We start from the raw sequence: 19074 nt of genomic DNA, 5'->3' as shown, positions 1-19074 counted from the left end.
ACAGTCATGTGATCAGTTACATGGAGGAGGAGGAGGAGTCACATGATCAGGGGCTGCTGCTCAGTGTATACAGGACTCTGCTGTGCTGGATGAGCTGAAGTGATGTGTGTGGAGCAGAGCTGTGTGTGTGTGTGTGTGATGTGTGTGGAGCAGAGCTGTGTATGTGTGTGTTATATATGCCTGCAGCAGAGCCCTGTGTGTAATATACATGTAGCTGAGCTGTATGTGTGTAATGTACATGTAGCTGAGCTGTATGTGTGTAATGTACATGTAGCTGAGCTGTATATGTGTAATGTACATGTAGCTGAGCTGTATATGTGTAATGTACATGTAGCTGAGCTGTATATATATAATGTACATGTAGCTGAGCTGTATATGTGTAATGTACATGTAGCTGAGCTGTATATGTGTAATGTACATGTAGCTGAGCTGTATATGTGTAATGTACATGTAGCTGAGCTGTATATGTGTGTAATGTACATGTAGCTGAGCTGTATATGTGTGTAATGTACATGTAGCTGAGCTGTATGTGTGTAATGTACATGTAGCTGAGCTGTATATGTGTAATGTACATGTAGCTGAGCTGTATGTGTGTAATGTACATGTAGCTGAGCTGTATATGTGTAATGTACATGTAGCTGAGCTGTATATGTGTAATGTACATGTAGCTGAGCTGTATGTGTGTAATGTACATGTAGCTGAGCTGTATATGTGTAATGTACATGTAGCTGAGCTGTATGTGTGTAATGTACATGTAGCTGAGCTGTATATGTGTGTAATGTACATGTAGCTGAGCTGTATATGTGTAATGTACATGTAGCTGAGCTGTATGTGTGTAATGTACATGTAGCTGGGCTGTATATGTGTAATGTACATGTAGCTGAGCTGCAAGTGTGTAATGTACATGTAGCTGAGCTGTATGTGTGTAATGTACATGTAGCTGAGCTGTATGTGTGTAATGTACATGTAGCTGAGCTGTATGTGTGTAATGTACATGTAGCTGAGCTGTATATGTGTAATGTACATGTAGCTGAGCTGTATATATGTGTAATGTACATGTAGCTGAGTTGTATGTGTACAGTAGAGCCGTATATGTGTAATGTACATGTAGCTGAGCTGTATGTGTACAGTAGAGCCGTATATGTGTAATGTACATGTAGCTGAGCTGTATATGTGTAATGTACATGTAGCTGAGCTGTATGTGTACACAGTAGAGCTGTATATGTGTAATGTACATGTAGCTGAGCTGTATGTGTGTAATGTACATGTAGCTGAGCTGTATGTGTACACAGTAGAGCTGTATATGTGTAATGTACATGTAGCTGAGCTGTATGTGTGTAATGTACATGTAGCTGAGCTGTATATGTGTGTGTAATGTACATGTAGCTGAGCTGTATATGTGTAATGTACATGTACCTGAGCTGTATGTGTGTAATGTACATGTAGCTGAGCTGTATATGTGTAATGTACATGTAGCTGAGCTGTATGTGTACAGTAGAGCCGTATATGTGTAATGTACATGTAGCTGAGCTGTATGTGTGTAATGTACATGTAGCTGAGCTGTATATGTGTAATGTACATGTAGCTGAGCTGTATATGTGTAATGTACATGTAGCTGAGCTGTATATGTGTAATGTACATGTAGCTGAGATGTATGTGTACACAGTAGAGCTGTATATGTGTAATGTACATGTAGCTGAGCTGTATGTGTACACAGTAGAGCTGTATATGTGTAATGTACATGTAGCTGAGCTGTGTGTGTTACACACAGCTGTGGAACTTGCTTACAGAGCCTATTACATACTTGCCCTGCCGGGGCTGTGTACACATCTCTAGTAATGTTAGTGTGGCCCTTTCGTCTGTACATCTCTTATAACTCAGATGGGCGGCCAAGGGTGGATTATTTTTAAGACAGCGATCGCGGCTTCTATTACACGTAGAAACAATTTGCCAATAATCTCTCTGGCTAATATGGCTTTAAAAAGATATTCCCATCTCATCCAGCACAGCTATTCTTGTAGAACTTCTAGTTAAAGGGAACCAATCAGGTAGATCCTAAGAAACTTTTCAACAAATGGGCCCCGCTGACTGGAGATGAGGATATTACTGGAGTAATTTTGTCAGGATGGGCGGTTATCAGGAAATGTGTTATAAATGAGCGGTGGCGGGAGACATACTTTAAGCTTTCACATTCAGCATTGTATGGATTCAATACCCTTCCGTCACCATCCTTCCCCGATAGAATCACTGAATGCCCTAAATGTCGCACCCCCCTCACCAACCTGTGGCATGGAGTGTGGACTTGCCCTTCCACAGTCTCCCATTGGACCATGGTGATTACTTACATTCACACCACTTACATGATCAAGCTAGATTTAGCCCCGAAGGTCCTCCTATTCCACCAATTGAGACCCCCCGAATCAACATCGGAAGGCAGGGCAATACCACAATTGGTGCACATCACTTTACTGGTTGCCTTACGGTGTTTGTTCACCAATTGGTTATTGTTTGATGTACCTGACCTTGATTTGGTAGTGGCACAGAAGAAGTTTTGGTATCGATAAGATAGATACGGAGAGGCATAAAGACTCTGGTACAAAGAAATTTTTCCAGAAATGGAGACCCTTTATTTTGAAGCATTATAATCCACAGGCCATTCATGACATAGTGAAGCCATTTCAGTTCACAAAATGGTACTGCACGGAGTCATTAAAAGGTACCTTAGGGGCCTTACAACTTCCACATTGATTTTCTTTCTTTGTTACACTGTTCTTACTGACCCCTCTTATTATTCTGCGGTGTGGGTACTTTTCCCGGTATGATATGATGGCCACTCTGTACTATTTGGGGTCTCTTCACATGTCCTGATTTTCTTGTTACGATCCGGTTACCGGCAACTGTTTATTCTATATTTCTGATTTATATGTGTCGCATTGTTTGTGCCTTGCATGGCATATTATTGCTTTTGGCTATAACTTTTGAAAATCCAATAAAAATATTTGGCCAATTGATATGGTTCCCTGCAGCACGGTATAAAGCTCCGATGCAGCTCACGACAGGTACTGACCGTGGCTGCTGCAGCAGCTTTATACCAGAGAAAAATAAATCCCCCGAAACGTGGCAGGTAGTCCTCTGGGCGGCTCCCCGCCCCTGTCAAGTCACTGCTCTCTGCCGGGCAGCGCTCCCAGCAGGGATGAGTGACAGGCAGAGAGCCGTGACTAGACACGGGAGCTACAGTGGTTTGCAATAAATTAGAATGTCAACAAATTTTATTTTTTTCCCAGTAATTCAATTCAAAAAGTGACCTCAAGTATTCAATAGAGTCATTACATACAGAGTGAACTTTTTCAAGCGTTTATTTCTGTTAAAGTTGAGGATTATGGATTATAGCCAAGAAAAACCAAAAGTCAGTATTTCAGAAAATTCGAATAATTAACCCAAAACACCTGCAGTGGCTTCCTAAGTGTTATAAAAGGTCCCTTATGGTGCGTTTACACAGGCAGATTTATCTGACAGATTTTTTAAGTCAAAGCCAGGAACAGACCATAAACAGGGCACGGGTCATAAAGGAAGACTGAAATTTCTCCTCTTTTGAAATCCATTCCTGGCTTTGGCTTCCAAAATCTGTCAGATAAATCTGTCTGTGTAAATGGACCCTTAGTCAGGTTCAGTATGCAACACAATCATGGGGAAGACTGCTGACTTGACAGATGTCCAGAAGGCCGTCATTCACACACTCCACAAGGAGGGGAAGCCACAAAAGTTCATTGCTAAAGAAGCTGGCTGTTCTCAGAGTGCTGTTTTAAAGCATATTCAAGGGGAACTTGGGATAAGAAAAACTTGTTTTCTATTAAAAGTACATTAAAAGTTATATAAATGTGTCTATACAATGTGTGTTTGCTGATGATACAGACAGGGGGCAGGGTGTGATGTCACAGGAGGCTTGGCTGGATCCCCCAATCCCCTGAGTGATTGACCATCTCTGACTGGCCAGAAGCAGGTGCTGCACTAATTTTACTGATTGTAATGGGTGGGGGCTGTGATGATCACATGAGGGAAAGCATTGCATTCTGGGAAATGCCAAACCAGGAAGAAGAGAAACAGAAAACAGAGCAAAAACCTCCCAAACAAATGGATTTTTGGTAGTTTCAAAACTGGGATAGACAGGTAAGTAATGCTATATGCTTCTGCAGAAGTTTCATTTTTTTAACCTCTACCTGGAGTTCCCCTTTAATAGAGAGTGGAGTGGAAGGAAAAAGTATGGTAGAAAAAGGTGCACAAGCAAGCGGGAGAACCGCAGTCTTAACAGGATTGTAACGAAAATGCCATTCAAAAATTTGGGAGAGATTCACAAAGAGTGGCCTGCTGCTGGAGTCAGTGCTTCAAAAGCCACAAGCACATCCAGACATCTGCAGGACATGGGCTACAAGTGCTGCATCCCATGTGTCACTCCTGACCAAGAAACAAGGCCAGAAGCGTCTTATCTGGGCCAAGGAAAAGTAGAACTGGACTGCTGATCAGTGGTCCAAGGAGCTGATTTCCGAAGAAAGTAAATTTTGCATTTCATTTGGAAATCTCGATCCCAGAGTCTGGGATGTCTTATTTTCAGGGGATGTCCTACTTCTTCTCTCCCCCCAGGGGAGAGAGGGAGGTGAGTGTCACGGAACAAGCACGGGAGGGAGGTGAGCAGCAAGGGACAGGCACAGGGAGGGAGAGACAGGTGAGGGACAAGTACGGGGAGGGAGGGAGAGAGGTAAGCGCCACCAGACAGCACAGGGAGGGAGAGAGGTGAGTGCCACCAGACAGAGCACAGGGAGGGAGGTGAGTGGAACTTAACAAGCACAGAGGAGGGAGGGGGTGGGCGGGTGGTGGTGTACAGCCTTATTTTCAGGGGGAAGCCTTACTTTAGAATACGTGCTAGACTAGTTGGGATGTCTTATTTTCGGTACTTCTACATCATTCTTGTATAATTACTCAAAAAAAGTATAAAACTTAAAAGGAAACAGCTATTTCCCTGTATGAGTTTGTTCATGTTTAAAGAGACGTGATTGGTGGGTGAAACCTTTCCCACATTCTTGGCATGTAAATGCCTTCTCACCAGTGTGAATTTTTTGATGGGCAGTAAGATTTGTTTTTCGACCAAAACATTTGCCACATTCTGGGCATGGAAATGGCTTCTCTCCTGTGTGACATTTAACATGCTCAAGGAGGTATCTTTTCCTTAAAAAGCATTGGCCACATTCTGAACACGAAAAAGATTTCTCTCCTGAGTGAATTTCTTGATGGAGAACAAGAAGTGATTTCAGAGTAAAACATTTGCCACATTCTACACATGCAAATGGCTTAATGCCCGAGTGACTTGCTTTATGTCTAACAAGATTTCCTAACATAGTAAAACCTTTTCCACATTCTGAGCAGGAAAATGGGGTCTCCCCTGTGTGAGTCCTTTGATGATGAATAAGATGTAATTTTTGAATAAAACATTTCCCACATTCTAAACATTCAAATGGCTTCTCCCCTGTGTGAGTTCTCTGATGTCTAACAAGCACTGATTTACGAGTAAAAATTTTCCCACATTCCAAGCATTCAAATGACATGTCCCCTGTGTGAGGTAGTTGATGTCTTCCAAGCTCTGAACATGAAAACGGTTTCTCACCTGTGTGAGTGTTTTGATGTTCCTTAAGATCTTTTTTCAAACTAAAACATTTTCTACATTCTGAACATGAAAATCGTTGCTCACCTGTGTGAATTTTTTGATGTTCTTCAAGACTTCTTTTCACAGTAAAACATTTCTCACATTCTGAACATGAAAACGGTATCTCACCAGTGTGAATTCTTTGATGCCTAACAAGCTGTAATTTTTGACTAAAACATTCCCCACATTCTGAACACAGAAATGGCTTCTCCCCAGTGTGAGAATTTTTATGTTCCTCCAAACGTTTTTTCTTATCAAAGCTTTTGCCGCATTCTGAACATATATATGGACTCTTTGCCTTGTGATAAGTTATCTTATGGCTGGCAAGATGTGACGGCTGTGTAAAACATTTACCACACTCTGAACATTCATATGGCTTCTCTCCTGTGTGCTGCCTTTGATGTGTAGCAAGTTGGTTTTTCCTCAAAAAGTGTTTTCCACATTCTAAACATTCATATGGTCTTACCCCTGTGTGAGTTTTTTTATGTTTGTTAAGACCTGACTTATGAGTAAAGCATTTGCCACATTCAGAACATGAAAACGGCCTGGTTCCTGAGTGAGTTCCCAGATGGAATACAAAACTTGATTTTGCATTAAAACACCTGCCACATTCTGAACATGAATATGGCTTCTCCCCTGTGTGAATTCTTTGATGTTGAACCAGACTGGATTTTGCAGTAAAGCGTTTCTCACATTCTGAACATGCAAATAGTTCTCCTGTGTGTTTTCTCTGATGTCTGCTAAGATCTCCACTCCATTTAAAACATTTACCACATTCTGAACATGAATATTCCTTCTTCCCTGTGTGAAACCATTCATTTTTGGATGGGTTGTCGCTTGTGTGTGCTCCTTGATTTTCCTCACTCTTTCTGTGACTTTTATTTTCTCTCACAGCCTGTGATGAAGCAGAGGACGGAAGCTGTTTTACAGGATCAGAGGACAGATCTTTGCTGTGAGGGGCTGAGGAAATATCTGGGATAGTGGACGGCTCCTTATAAGTATCTTCTGTGATAACCTGATCACCCTCTTGAATATCTGGAGTTATCAGACGTCCCTCTGACCTCTTGGTACAGTCATCTGCTGAGGAGAACAACCATTGTATTATTTTTAAGTATTATAACCTTGACAATGATATTAACATATTGGGATATTTATGTATACTGTCAAACGAATTGTAAGGCATGTAGCAAAATGTATTTATTTATTGACTAAGATAGGGGCAGTAACCTAAATGTAGAGCAGGTATCAGTGGATCATGATGTTAGGTCGCCATGCTTGCATGCAGCTGCTCAGACAACCCAAGCCAGGAAGCTCCCGCCCCAGAGTTTGAGGTATTAATGCCAGATAAGGTTTCAAACTATACATAGTAAAAAGAAAGAGACGTATGGCACTCACCCAAAAGTAGTGGGGTCTTCTATTTATTCATGGACACGAAGTGCAGGCAAGGAAGGGAGAAGATGGCAAGCGGGCACGTCTAGAGAGGCAACAGTTTCGCGCTACAGGTGCGCTGGGCTTGGCAAAGCGCACCTGTAGCGCGAAACTGTTGCCTCTCTAGACCCCACTACTTTTGGGTGAGTGCCATACGTCTCTTTCTTTTTACTATTATAGACTGCCTTACCTCCGTGAGTGCATCACCCTAGGAGTCTGTTCAGACACGACCTTTTTTCTGATTGCTCATTTATTATGCTGCTATAGCAGTGGTGCCGACCTCTCTCTCTCCTGGACATTCAAACTATACATGTTTGGAGGTAAGTTCTTCTGTACTACAGCTATTCAAAGCTCCTATTTTTGGTTTATTTTTCCTGTCGCCACCATAACCCTGCTCAGTTATGCATGATTAACCCCTTAACGATGGATGACGAGTATACTCGTCATGCTGCCTGCCATTAGGGGGAGGTCAGAGAGAACTCACAACACGATCCCTCTCTGAACCACGTTGCTCCAAGCTGCTATCAGCCCACAGGTATTAGCTGACGCGGCCGATTACTAGTAAGCCATTTAGATGCAGCTGTCGAAGCCACCACCACTGTGTGAATTGTGGAGGGGCGATCATTGCTTCTTACCTGGCCTTAGCATCGCAATGATCCCGACTTGATTGGGCTCCAGCAGCCCATTGTAAGCAAGCACTGGTCTCATTGACCAATGCAGTATATATATATACTGCATTGATCTCTATCAGAGACCAGTGTAGTAATAATAAAAGTCCCCCAGGGGGACTAAAAGTTACAGTGTAAACATTTGGTATCGCCGCATGTGGAATCGCCCGAACTATTAAATGATCACATTCCTGATCTTGTACAGTAAGCGGCGTAAGTGCAAAAACCCGCTGAAGTGCAAAATAGTGGATTTTTCTGTCACATAAGATCCAAAAAATTGTCATAAAAAGTGATCAAAAAGTCGCATATACACAATCAAGCTACTGATAGAAAGTACAGATCATGGCGCAAAAAAAATCTCACCTCATACAGCCCCATAAACCATAAAGGATAAAAGAATTATAAGGATCAGAAGAGAAATTTTAAGAGCCTTTAAAAAGTAGTTTTTTTATTTAATGGTTTTAATTTTTTAAAAGGAGATAAAATAAAAGTTATATGTTACACATCATTGTATTTGTACTGACTTGAGGAACATTATTTTTTTTTATTTTTTTTTTTAATTTGTATAGCGAACATATATAACATGTCAGTTTTACCATAGGGTGAACAGCGTAAACACTAAACCCCCAAAATTGCATTTTTTTTTTCTTTTTTTCAGTTTCACCGCACAAATAATTTTTTTTCCCGTTTTGCTGCATATTTCATGAACAAATTAAGTCAGTCTTGCAAAAAATAAGGTCTTATGTGGGTCTGTAAGTGAAAAAATACAAGCGCTATGGCCTTTTAAACACAAGGAGGAAAAAAACGAAGGTGCAAAAAAGGAAAATTGGTTCCCTCCTTAAGGGTATTATTACACGGAACGATAATCAGCCGAATTGTCCCTATCTGGCCGATTATCGTTCCGTGTAATAAACATAACGATCAGCCGATAATCATTGCCATCGGCTGATCGTTGATATAGGTTTGGACCTATAATTGTTGACCGCCGACCGCGCATCGCTACGTGTAATAGTGGTGCACGGCTGGCGGCTGACGATTTGCAAAGTAAATGCATTACCTATCCATGGCCCAGGGCTCCTCCTGCGCTCTGCTTCTCCCCGAGTCCCGCACACTGCAGCTTCAGCTTCTTAGCTGACAGGCCGCTCAGCCAATAACTTGCTGGGACTGCCGCGGCCAGTCCCAGGCCGCTCTGAAGCTGCAGTGCGCGGGACCCGGGGAGAAGCGGACAGCAAGAGGAGCCCTGGACCATGGATAGGTAATGTATGCCAGTTCAGCAAGGGCTGCAAGGACATCGGTAACGATGTCCATGCAGCCCTTATTAAACGATTATCAGGCCGTGTAATAGGCCCAGTAAACTAGCGCCGATCTGTTTACAGTTATTATTGGGCCCACATGGGCCCGTGAAATACCACCCTAAGGGTTAATTCAGTGGGGAGAGGAGAATATCCCTCTTCAGTAAAAACGATTAGGCATGCATCATGTCCCAGATGTGGACCTTCAGGGCAGAGTGGGGTTACTATCATACACATTGGTTTGTTAGCTGAGCTTGGACTAATATGTACAGAGCATCATAAGGTAGGAGGACTGGATGCAGAAGAAGAAGAGCTCTAGGGGACAAAGGATTTCACAAGATCATGTAAGATGTAACGTAAGAAAGGATCCATCACTGCGGCTTATCCACGACCACTTAGTCATAACCCTCCATAGCCAGAATACTGGAGCAGAGCTGTACAGGAGCTGCCTGTTCTGCACAGATAGTCACCACCAGTAACGTCTCAAGGAGATAGACCATTTACCAACGACCAATAATATCCACTAATAACTAATGTTATTCACCTGGTTAGGACGGTTCTGGCTTCCCGACCAGCCCGACAGCTGCAAAGAGATCAAACGGGGCCAGGGAGTACTCAATTACAAGAGGTTGTAACTTCATCTAGGGGACATTATGGATATTCCATCAATTTCCCAGAGGGAAATATCCCTTAGCAACCGTCCACCATTGTTGTAGCTAATCTTTGAGCACATTCTGTTTTATTAATATCGTTTTGCAGGTCTCCAGAACCGGACACAGAATTCCAGCTATGATGTCACTAGAGCTCCATACAGCAGGATCACAAGCTCCCTCTGCCTCCCTGGGTGGTTACCTGTAGTGATGTCCTCCTTATACTGCTCATCACTGCTGTCATCTGTCTCTTCTTCTTCTTTTACCCTTATGTCTGTTAAGTTAAAATCATTTTGACCTTTTCCTGCAGGAATGTCCTCCTTATACTGCTCATCACTGCTCATATCTGTCTCTTCTTCTTCTTCTTTTACCATCATATCTTTGGTGTTAATATTGTTAAGATCTTCATTCTCATTCATTTGCTGTGAATGTAATTGTGTAAAAGTCATCAGAGGAGACATTAAAAGAAGTCACATGGAATGTTTTATATAAGCAGAAAAGAGACCAGAAATGAGATGACAGGAGGAGTTATTGGAGCCCCAGAGCTGCAGGTCTCCAAACTGCGGCCCTCCAGCTGTTGTGAAACCACAACTCCCATCATGCCTGGACAGCTAAAGCTTTGGATTTGGCTGTCCAGGCATGATGGGAATTGTAGTTTTGCAACAGCTGGAGGGCCGCAGTTTGGAGACCCATGTCCTACAGTAGATATTAGATAATGACTCAGTAATAACTACTCATATAGTATACAGTAGTAGTAGGGAACATCTCCATCTACCTGATCCTGATCCTGTGGAAGAAGAGGACGGAGACATCTCTCTGGTGCTGTTCTCTTACTGGATCTGACTGGAGGGAACACATACAGAGACTGAATTCATTCTTTCCATCCAGATAATACAGAGAGGAGGTGTGTATATAGTCCTGTCTATTACCTGCTGATGGGAGGGGCTGCTGATCCTCCAGCATCACATCCTTGTACTGATCCTTGTGTCCTTCTACATACTCCCACTCCTCCATGGAGAAATAGACCGCCACGTCCTGACACCTTATAGGAACCTGACACACACAATGATCACACAGTCATCCCCCCCACCCCTCCAGTGGTGTTACTGTATAATGTCCCAGCATTCCCAGCAGCCACAGTCTCACCTCTCCACTCAGCAGCTCCACCATCTTGTTGGTGACTTCTAGGATCTTCTCTTCCTCCATTTCCTCATGTATCAGGGGCCCCGGGATTGGGCTCAGGGTTCTTCCCCATCCTTCACACCCAGGGGCCCCACAGCGCCCACTAGAGGACTTCTTCACTACTGTGTAATCCTGTGTATGGAGAGACACATTACTATCACTCCATCCATTCCCAGAATCCCTCACCTCTCCAGTCCTATCCATCTGTTATTCCATAGATAAAAATGATGTCATGATGACATCACTCCCAGAATCCCTCACCTCCCCAGTCCTATCCATCTGTTATTCCATAGATAAGAATGATGTCATGATGACATCACTCCCAGAATCCCTCACCTCTCCAGTCCTATCCATCTGTTATTCCATAGATAAGAATGATGTCATGATGACATCACTCCCAGAATCCCTCACCTCTCCAGTCCTATCCATCTGTTATTCCATAGATAAGAATGATGTCATGATGACATCACTCCCAGAATCCCTCACCTCCCCAGTAAGCAGGAAGAGTATGTGTAGGGTGAGGGTTATTATCCTCTCGGCCATCTTGTCTCTGTCTCTCTCCATGGTTGATGGGTCGGTCTCTTATATAGAAGATATCAGCAGAGGATCCTGGAGTGTTGGGAGATGAATGGAGAGAAGATGAGACAATGTAATATATTTGGTATATTGAAGTGCGATAATGTCCACACTACCGTTACTGATCTCACATGGTAAACTCCATAAACAAAGTACCGTATTTTCTGGCATATAAGACGACCCCAAGTTTTCCAGTTAAAATACAGAGTTTGGGATATACTCGTTTTATAAGTTTACCCCTTTTCCAATGCACACCAAATAAAAATTGATAAAAAACATCAGACAGCAGTGAGATCAAAGAAGATTTTCCTGGGTTAATAAGCAGTCTTATACACAGGAAAATACAGTAAATAGCCAAATCCAAAGGTCACATCCCTCCACCTGCAGAGCTGTACAGAAGCCGTGTGCTTCCCCTGTGCTTCTAGGACCTGCCATGATGTCACAGTCATGTGATCAGTCACATGGAGGAGGAGGAGTCACATGATCAGGTGCTGCTGCTCAGTGTATGCAGGACTCTGCTGTGCTGGATAAGCTGAAGTGATGTGTGTGCAGCAGAGCTGTCTGTGTGTGATGTGTGTGGAGCAGAGCTGTGTATGTGTGTGTTATATAAGCCTGCAGCAGAGCGCTGTGTGTAATGTACATGTAGCTGAGCTGTATATGTGTAATGTACATGTAGCTGAGCTGTATGTGTGTAATGTACATGTAGCTGAGCTGTATGTGTGTGTAATGTACATGTAGCTGAGCTGTATATGTGTAATGTACATGTAGCTGAGCTGTATATGTGTAATGTACATGTAGCTGAGCTGTATGTGTGTAATGTACATGTAGCTGAGCTGTATGTGTGTAATGTACATGTAGCTGAGCTGTATGTGTGTAATGTACATGTAGCTGAGCTGTATATGTGTGTAATGTACATGTAGCTGAGCTGTATGTGTAATGTACATGTAGCTGAGCTGTATATGTGTAATGTACATGTAGCTGACCTGTATGTGTGTAATGTACATGTAGCTGAGCTGTATGTGTGTAATGTACATGTAGCTGAGCTGTATGTATGTGTAATGTACATGTAGCTGACCTGTATGTGTGTAATGTACATGTAGCTGAGCTGTATGTGTGTAATGTACATGTAGCTGAGCTGTATATATGTGTAATGTACATGTAGCTGAGCTGTATATGTGTAATGTACATGTAGATGAGCTGTATATATGTGTAATGTACATGTAGCTGAGCTGTATATATGTGTAATGTACATGTAGCTGAGCTGTATATATGTGTAATGTACATGTAGCTGAGCTGTATATGTGTAATGTACATGTAGTAGAGCTGTATATGTGTAATGTACATGTAGCTGAGCTGTATGTATGTGTAATGTACATGTAGCTGAGCTGTATGTATGTGTAATGTACATGTAGCTGAGCTGTATATGTGTAATGTACATGTTGCTGAGCTGTATATGTGTAATGTACATGTAGCTGAGCTGTATATATGTGTAATGTACATGTAGCTGAGCTGTATGTGTGTAATGTACATGTAGCTGAGCTGTATGTGTGTAATGTACATGTTGCTGAGCTGTATGTGTGTGGAGCAGAGCGGTCTGTGTGTGTGATGTGTATGCAGCAGAGCTGTGTGTGTGTGATGTGTGTGGAACAGAGCTGTGTATGTGTATGTTATATATGCCTGCAGCAGAGCGCTGTGTGTAATGTACATGTAGCTGAGCTGTATATGTGTGGAGCAGAGCTGTCTGTGTGTGTGATGTGTATGCAGCAGAGCTGTGTATGTGTGTGGTGTGTGTGGAGCAGAGCTGTATGTGTGTTATATATGCCTGCAGCAGAGCGCTGTGTGTAATGTACATGTAGCTGAGCTGTCTGTGTGTGATGTGTGTGGAGTACCGAACGTTCGGTATTTGATTAACTGGGGCTGCTGAACTTGGATAAAGCTCTAAGGTTGTCTGGAAAACATGGATACACAAACAAAACACAACAATCACTGAACTCAGGGAGAACAGCGAAAAAATCCAATGGAGTACTCATTTACGAGTCTCCACTGATTGCCCCCTACAAAATTTGAATATGCAAAGAAGGGGTCCGTGGAGCCTCAGTTACGAGTCTCAAAACATGGTAATAGCCAGATATCTCTCTCTCCAGGGAAGGAAGCCCATTGCCAAGGGGTGCCTCCTAGTGGGGAGAGCACCAAACCACCCTGATACATAGTCCCTCAGGTCCTCACTCTGTTATGAGCTTTGGGACCTAAATAGGGAAACACCAGGGTGGCCCCTGTAAGTCAAAGTCTAACTCTGTGGCGAATATAATGACATAAGACAAGGGTTACCAAGGTTAGGCATCCAATCAATGTGTGACGGGTCGCACTCTTCAAAGTAGTTGCTGGGTGGAAATGATCACTGTATAAGTAACTGTTGCCACCCAAAATCGCTAGTAAGTAGATTGTCCACAAAATTTGCAGATGCTTTGAATATAGTTTATTGTGCAAAAGGAAGGGGGAATCCACAGACTAAAGAGTTTAGTCGATGTTTCGGTGAGTCATACACCTTTATCAAGATGTCTGTGGTACGGAATACAAAATAGACAGTATAAGTATCTAGTAAAGTTACTGGACATGGTGCATAACAATAGATAAATAATCATATACATAAAGATAATGGAAAATTTCCAACATGTAACATCTTCCGATCTGCAATTACGGTGGTTGTACATCGTTATCATAATAATTACATCGGTGTGAGTCATATAGAAATATATTTTACATGCTCAAATCCATAGGTGGAAAAACCTTTATGTCCAGTCAGAAAGGGTGATGGCGTGGCTATGAATAAATATATGAACTAGGGCTGGGCGGTATACCGTGAAAATACCGATACCGTCCCTGGCCTCGGTTAACCGACCTCAAGTTCGCCAGGACGGTATCTGCGGTATTTTCACCCGCCCGCCCCAGGACACTGACAGGTTATACTCCCCTTCCGGCCGCTCTCACAGCATCTTCTATATACAGCATACAGTGCTGGGGGTCCCGGGCCGCGCTCCCTTGCCTTGAGACGCGATGCGGGGACCGGCGGTGAACCGAGCACTGACACCAACAGGTGCCGTGCTGAGGCTGGGGAGGGGGCTGCGCGCAGTTATAGGGAGAGGTCCCTGAGTGCCGCTGCGGGGGTGCCAGAGGCTGGAGATAGAGGGGTGTGGAGTAGGGCTGAGCCGGCACTGACCTGCTCCTTCCTATAATGGAACGAGCTCTCCGGTCTCTGTAGGAGGGGGCCGCATGGACAGCTGGGTTCCTGTGATTGGGGCTGTGGTGACAATGCAGAGAGCGGAGGAGGAGATGTGCCTGTGAGGATCAGCGTGGCTGTGAGGTGGGGGAGGCCGGGACTCAGGAGTCTGCCGCTGCGGAGATCAGTGATAATGCGGTGGGAATCAATTCATCACACTGACAGGGAAGCAGGGTGTGTGAGGAGGACGCTGCAGCCCCCGACATTGCAGCCTGCTGATCTGTGTGACGGACAGATCAGGACAGAAACCAGTGAGCTGCGGCGTTCTGTGTGGTGACCTGTGACCTCTGCCAGGTGTGCCTCCTCCCTCCTCAGCAATTCCTGCAGCGTCCAGTATCCTTTGCCCATGCTGTAAGTCTTCTCTCTCCTCTGTCTAGCTACTACTCCCATCATACCCCAACAGCTAAACAGTGCATAACTACTGCCCCCAGCATACCCCAACTGCTGAAACAGTGCATAACTACTGCCCCCAGCATACCCAACAGCTGAAACAGTACATAACTACTACCCCCAGCATCCATCATAGCTGAAACGGTGCATAACTACTGCCCCCAGCATCCATCATAGCTGAAACGGTGCATAACTACTGCCCCCAGCATACCCAAGAGCTGAAACAGTGCATAACTACTGCCCCCAGCATACCCAACAGCTGATACAGTGCATAACTACTGCCCCCAGCATCCATCATAGCTGAAACGGTGCATAACTACTGCCCTCAGCATACCCAACAGCTAAAACAGTGCATAACTACTGCCCCCAGCATACCCAACAGCTGATACAGTGCATAACTACTGCCCTCAGCATCCATCATAGCTCAAACGGTGCATAACTACTGCCCCCAGCATACCCAACAGCTGCATAACTGTGCCTGTTTTCTGGGTGCATTGCACCGCTCTGGAGAGGCAGAGGAAAGCCATATAGCTGGCCGCTATAATGAGGGACAACAGGTGTAAAGTTTTATTATACAGCACAAAGACAGTAAATCCAATATTTTTAACAATGCTATTTTATTTAAGAACAGCTATAAGATAGCCAACCCCTTTTAAGGCCACATTACCACATGCATGCAAACACATGTGCTTGAAACCTAGCCAATGGCATTCTCCAGCAGTTGCACAATGTTTCTGGGATTAGAATGCATTTGCATGCATGTGAGATTGTGGCCTAAAGTGGCTATCCAATCTTTAAAAAATAATATATCCTCAGGATAGGCCACAAGTATCGGTATGGTGGGGGTCAGCATGTCGGCTCACTTGCTGATCAGCTGTTTAAAAAGGCTGCAGGCCCTTCAAACAGCTGATTAGTGTGATCGCCCGCCAGTCTGTCCCTCAACTATACCTGTACTAATACACCCCTCTTCTGTACCTGTACTACTACTACACCCCTCCTCTATACCTGTACTACTACTACTACACCCCTCATCTGTACCTGTACTACTACACCCCTCATCTGTACCTGTACTACTATTACTACACCCCTCATCTGTACCTGTACTACTACTACACCCCTCCTATATACCTGTACTACTACACCCCTCATCTATACCTGTACTACTACTACACCCCTCCTCTATACCTGTACTACTACACCCCTCATCTATACCTGTACTACTGCACCCCTCATCTGTACCTGTACTACTACTACACCCCTCAGCTATACCTGTACTACTACTACACCTCTCATCTATACCTGTACTACTACACCCCTCATCTATACCTGTACTACTACCACCACACCCCTCATCTATACCTGTACTACTACTACACCCCTCATCCTATACCTTTACTACTACTACTACACCCCTCATCTATACCTGTACTACTACACCCCTCATCTATACCTGTACTACTACTACACCCCTCATCCTATACCTTTACTACTACTACTACACCCCTCATCTGTACCTGTACTACTACTGCACCCCTCATCTATACCTGTACTACTACCACCACACCCCTCATCTTTACCTGTACTACTACTACACCCCTCATCCTATACCTGTACTACTACTACACCCCTCATCTGTACCTGTACTACTACTGCACCCCTCATCTATACCTGTACTGCTACTACACCCTCATCTATACCTGTACTACTACTACACCCCTCCTCTATAGCTGTACTACTACTACACCCCTCCTCTATAGCTGTACTACTACTACACCCCTCCTCTATAGCTGTACTACTACTACACCCCTCCTCTATAGCTGTACTACTACTACACCCCTCCTCTATACCTGTACTACCACTACTACACCCCTCCTCTATACCTGTACTACTACTACACCCCTGCTCTATACCTGTACTACTACAACCCTTATTCACTATACCTCCACTACTATACCCTACCTAGATGGAAGCACAAAGATCTCCTATACTATAGGAGATACTATATACACTGGGAAGCAATATAGTTGTTGTCTCAAATGTTCTGTTTATTTAGCATAAAGGGGAAAAAAATGAGATTTAAATGGAGAATCTATCCTAGTGTGAAGCTATCACATGGCCTACTTGCTGTATAGCGCTGACAATTAGCAGGAGCTGGAGCTTTCTTTACATGGGATTGGACCCCTTGTGATCTGGTCACTTTATTGTACTGTCACTTTATTGCTCTTTTCACACCTGTGTCCAAGTTTTCGTTGAGAACAGTGCAGGATCCAGCCACAGTTGACCTGCACCTGGTGAACCCCAATAACAGACAGGGGGGCTGTTGGGTTCCATATTTTATTTCTGTAAGTGATAATTGAATGTGACATCAATGTGAACAAAGCCTCAGTGTGTGTGTATGTATGTATGTATGTATGTGTGTGTGTGTATATATATATATATATATATATATATATATATAAAATATATAATATATACACACACACACATATAGGAAGTTCTGTCTTCTAGCAGTACCTGATCATAATAGATTTTAATGCAGTGCATACGCTACAATATGGGATATACCAACCTCGGACTTTCCGGTATAAAAACAGATGACACATCTGAGGGGGAATATTTTCCTCAGTCAGATCCAGAGGACTGCACCTACAGGGGTTTTCACCCTGCCTTCCTAGTCTGCACTGCTCCTACAGCTGTAGTGTGTACATGGCTGTATACCTGTAAATACACATCCTGTCGTATGTACATACTATGTACACACTGCAGGACGTGTGTGTATACAGCCATGTACATACTACGGAATGTGTACATACAGGTATACAGCTAGGTACACTTTACGGGACGTGTACATACAGATATACAGCTAGGTACACAATACGGGATGTGTATATACAGGTATGCTGTGTATACAGGTATGGCTGTATATAATTATCGTTCAATTATCATTACCGCGGCTACATCTACGATAAACCGCAATATTAATTTAGGCCAATATCGCCCAGCCCTAATATGAACCCAATTAGATAATGTAAAATTGGCTATCGTATATCGAGTAGAATAGTAGCATAACATGAACATGGGGGTCTTTAGTCAAGGGTAGAGTCATTAGTAGCAGGAGGTTATAGAGAGAGGGGTGAAGGATGTTACCTGTGTACTGTGAATCTGGGCAGTCCTGACGTGTCTCTCTATGTGTGCTGGAGCAGACTGCTGCAAAGGAGAGGAGGAGGGATACGTAAGGAGGAGAAAGGATGCATATGAGGGAGGGAAGCCGGAGTATCCGTGTGTCCGGATCCCGGGCGGTAGGGTAGTTACCTGTGGGCAGACTGAGCTGCATGTGGCTGGCGATATGGATCGCGGCGTCTTGTGTGTGTTGCGGCTCGGACCCGGTATTTATGTGCAGGGCGCATGCGCAGATGGTTCGGTGTGATGACGCGCTGTCCGGCGTGAGCCGGCGTGATGACGTGCTGCCTGGCGTGATGACGTATGTCGGAGGGCCGTACTGTGTCGTTGCTAAGGACGCTATTGTGAGTTTGACTGACGGTGATCCGCATAATAGGGGGATAATTGAGCTCTAGCTCTCAGCCAGTGTGCAGGAGAAGTGGCTAGGAATATGTAAGAGTAAGTCAGGATAGCAGCGGTTTGGAAACAGACTGGGATGATGTATGGTGTCCATGAAGGAGGATATTAATGAATAAATGTAACAGGGTAATAATTGATATGGATCTCTGTTGTATGCAAGTAGGTGAAGAAAGAGGACAAAAGGGAAAAAAAGGGAGGGGGGGAGAACAAGAGAAAGGAGAGACAGGAGAAGAAGCGTCAGGCTGAGCTGGGGGGAGAGATATCATACTACCTGTCTAATAGTCGTATGGCGTAAAAAGTCCTAGGAAACCTGGGGAGAAAGTCACAATATATTAGA

The 19074-nt window shown here is 43.8% G+C and overlaps 1 protein-coding gene across 1 annotated transcript; it reads right to left on the bottom strand.

Annotated features, from left to right (window-relative positions):
• Positions 1-5006: 5006 nt before the first annotated feature.
• Positions 5007-7831, bottom strand: LOC138786602 (oocyte zinc finger protein XlCOF7.1-like). Its single transcript, XM_069963582.1, has 2 exons — positions 7759-7831; positions 5007-6775 (listed from the first exon to the last, which is right to left on the bottom strand). The coding sequence occupies exons 1-2, from the start codon at positions 7829-7831 to the stop codon at positions 5007-5009; spliced, it is 1842 nt and encodes a 613-aa protein (XP_069819683.1).
• Between the last annotated feature and the right edge of the window lie 11243 nt (positions 7832-19074).

The sequence above is a fragment of the Dendropsophus ebraccatus genome, chromosome 3 (assembly GCF_027789765.1).
Source record: "Dendropsophus ebraccatus isolate aDenEbr1 chromosome 3, aDenEbr1.pat, whole genome shotgun sequence".
In the NCBI taxonomy this organism is placed as follows: Eukaryota; Metazoa; Chordata; class Amphibia; order Anura; family Hylidae; genus Dendropsophus; species Dendropsophus ebraccatus.
This window is presented reverse-complemented; position numbering and strand designations above follow the sequence as displayed.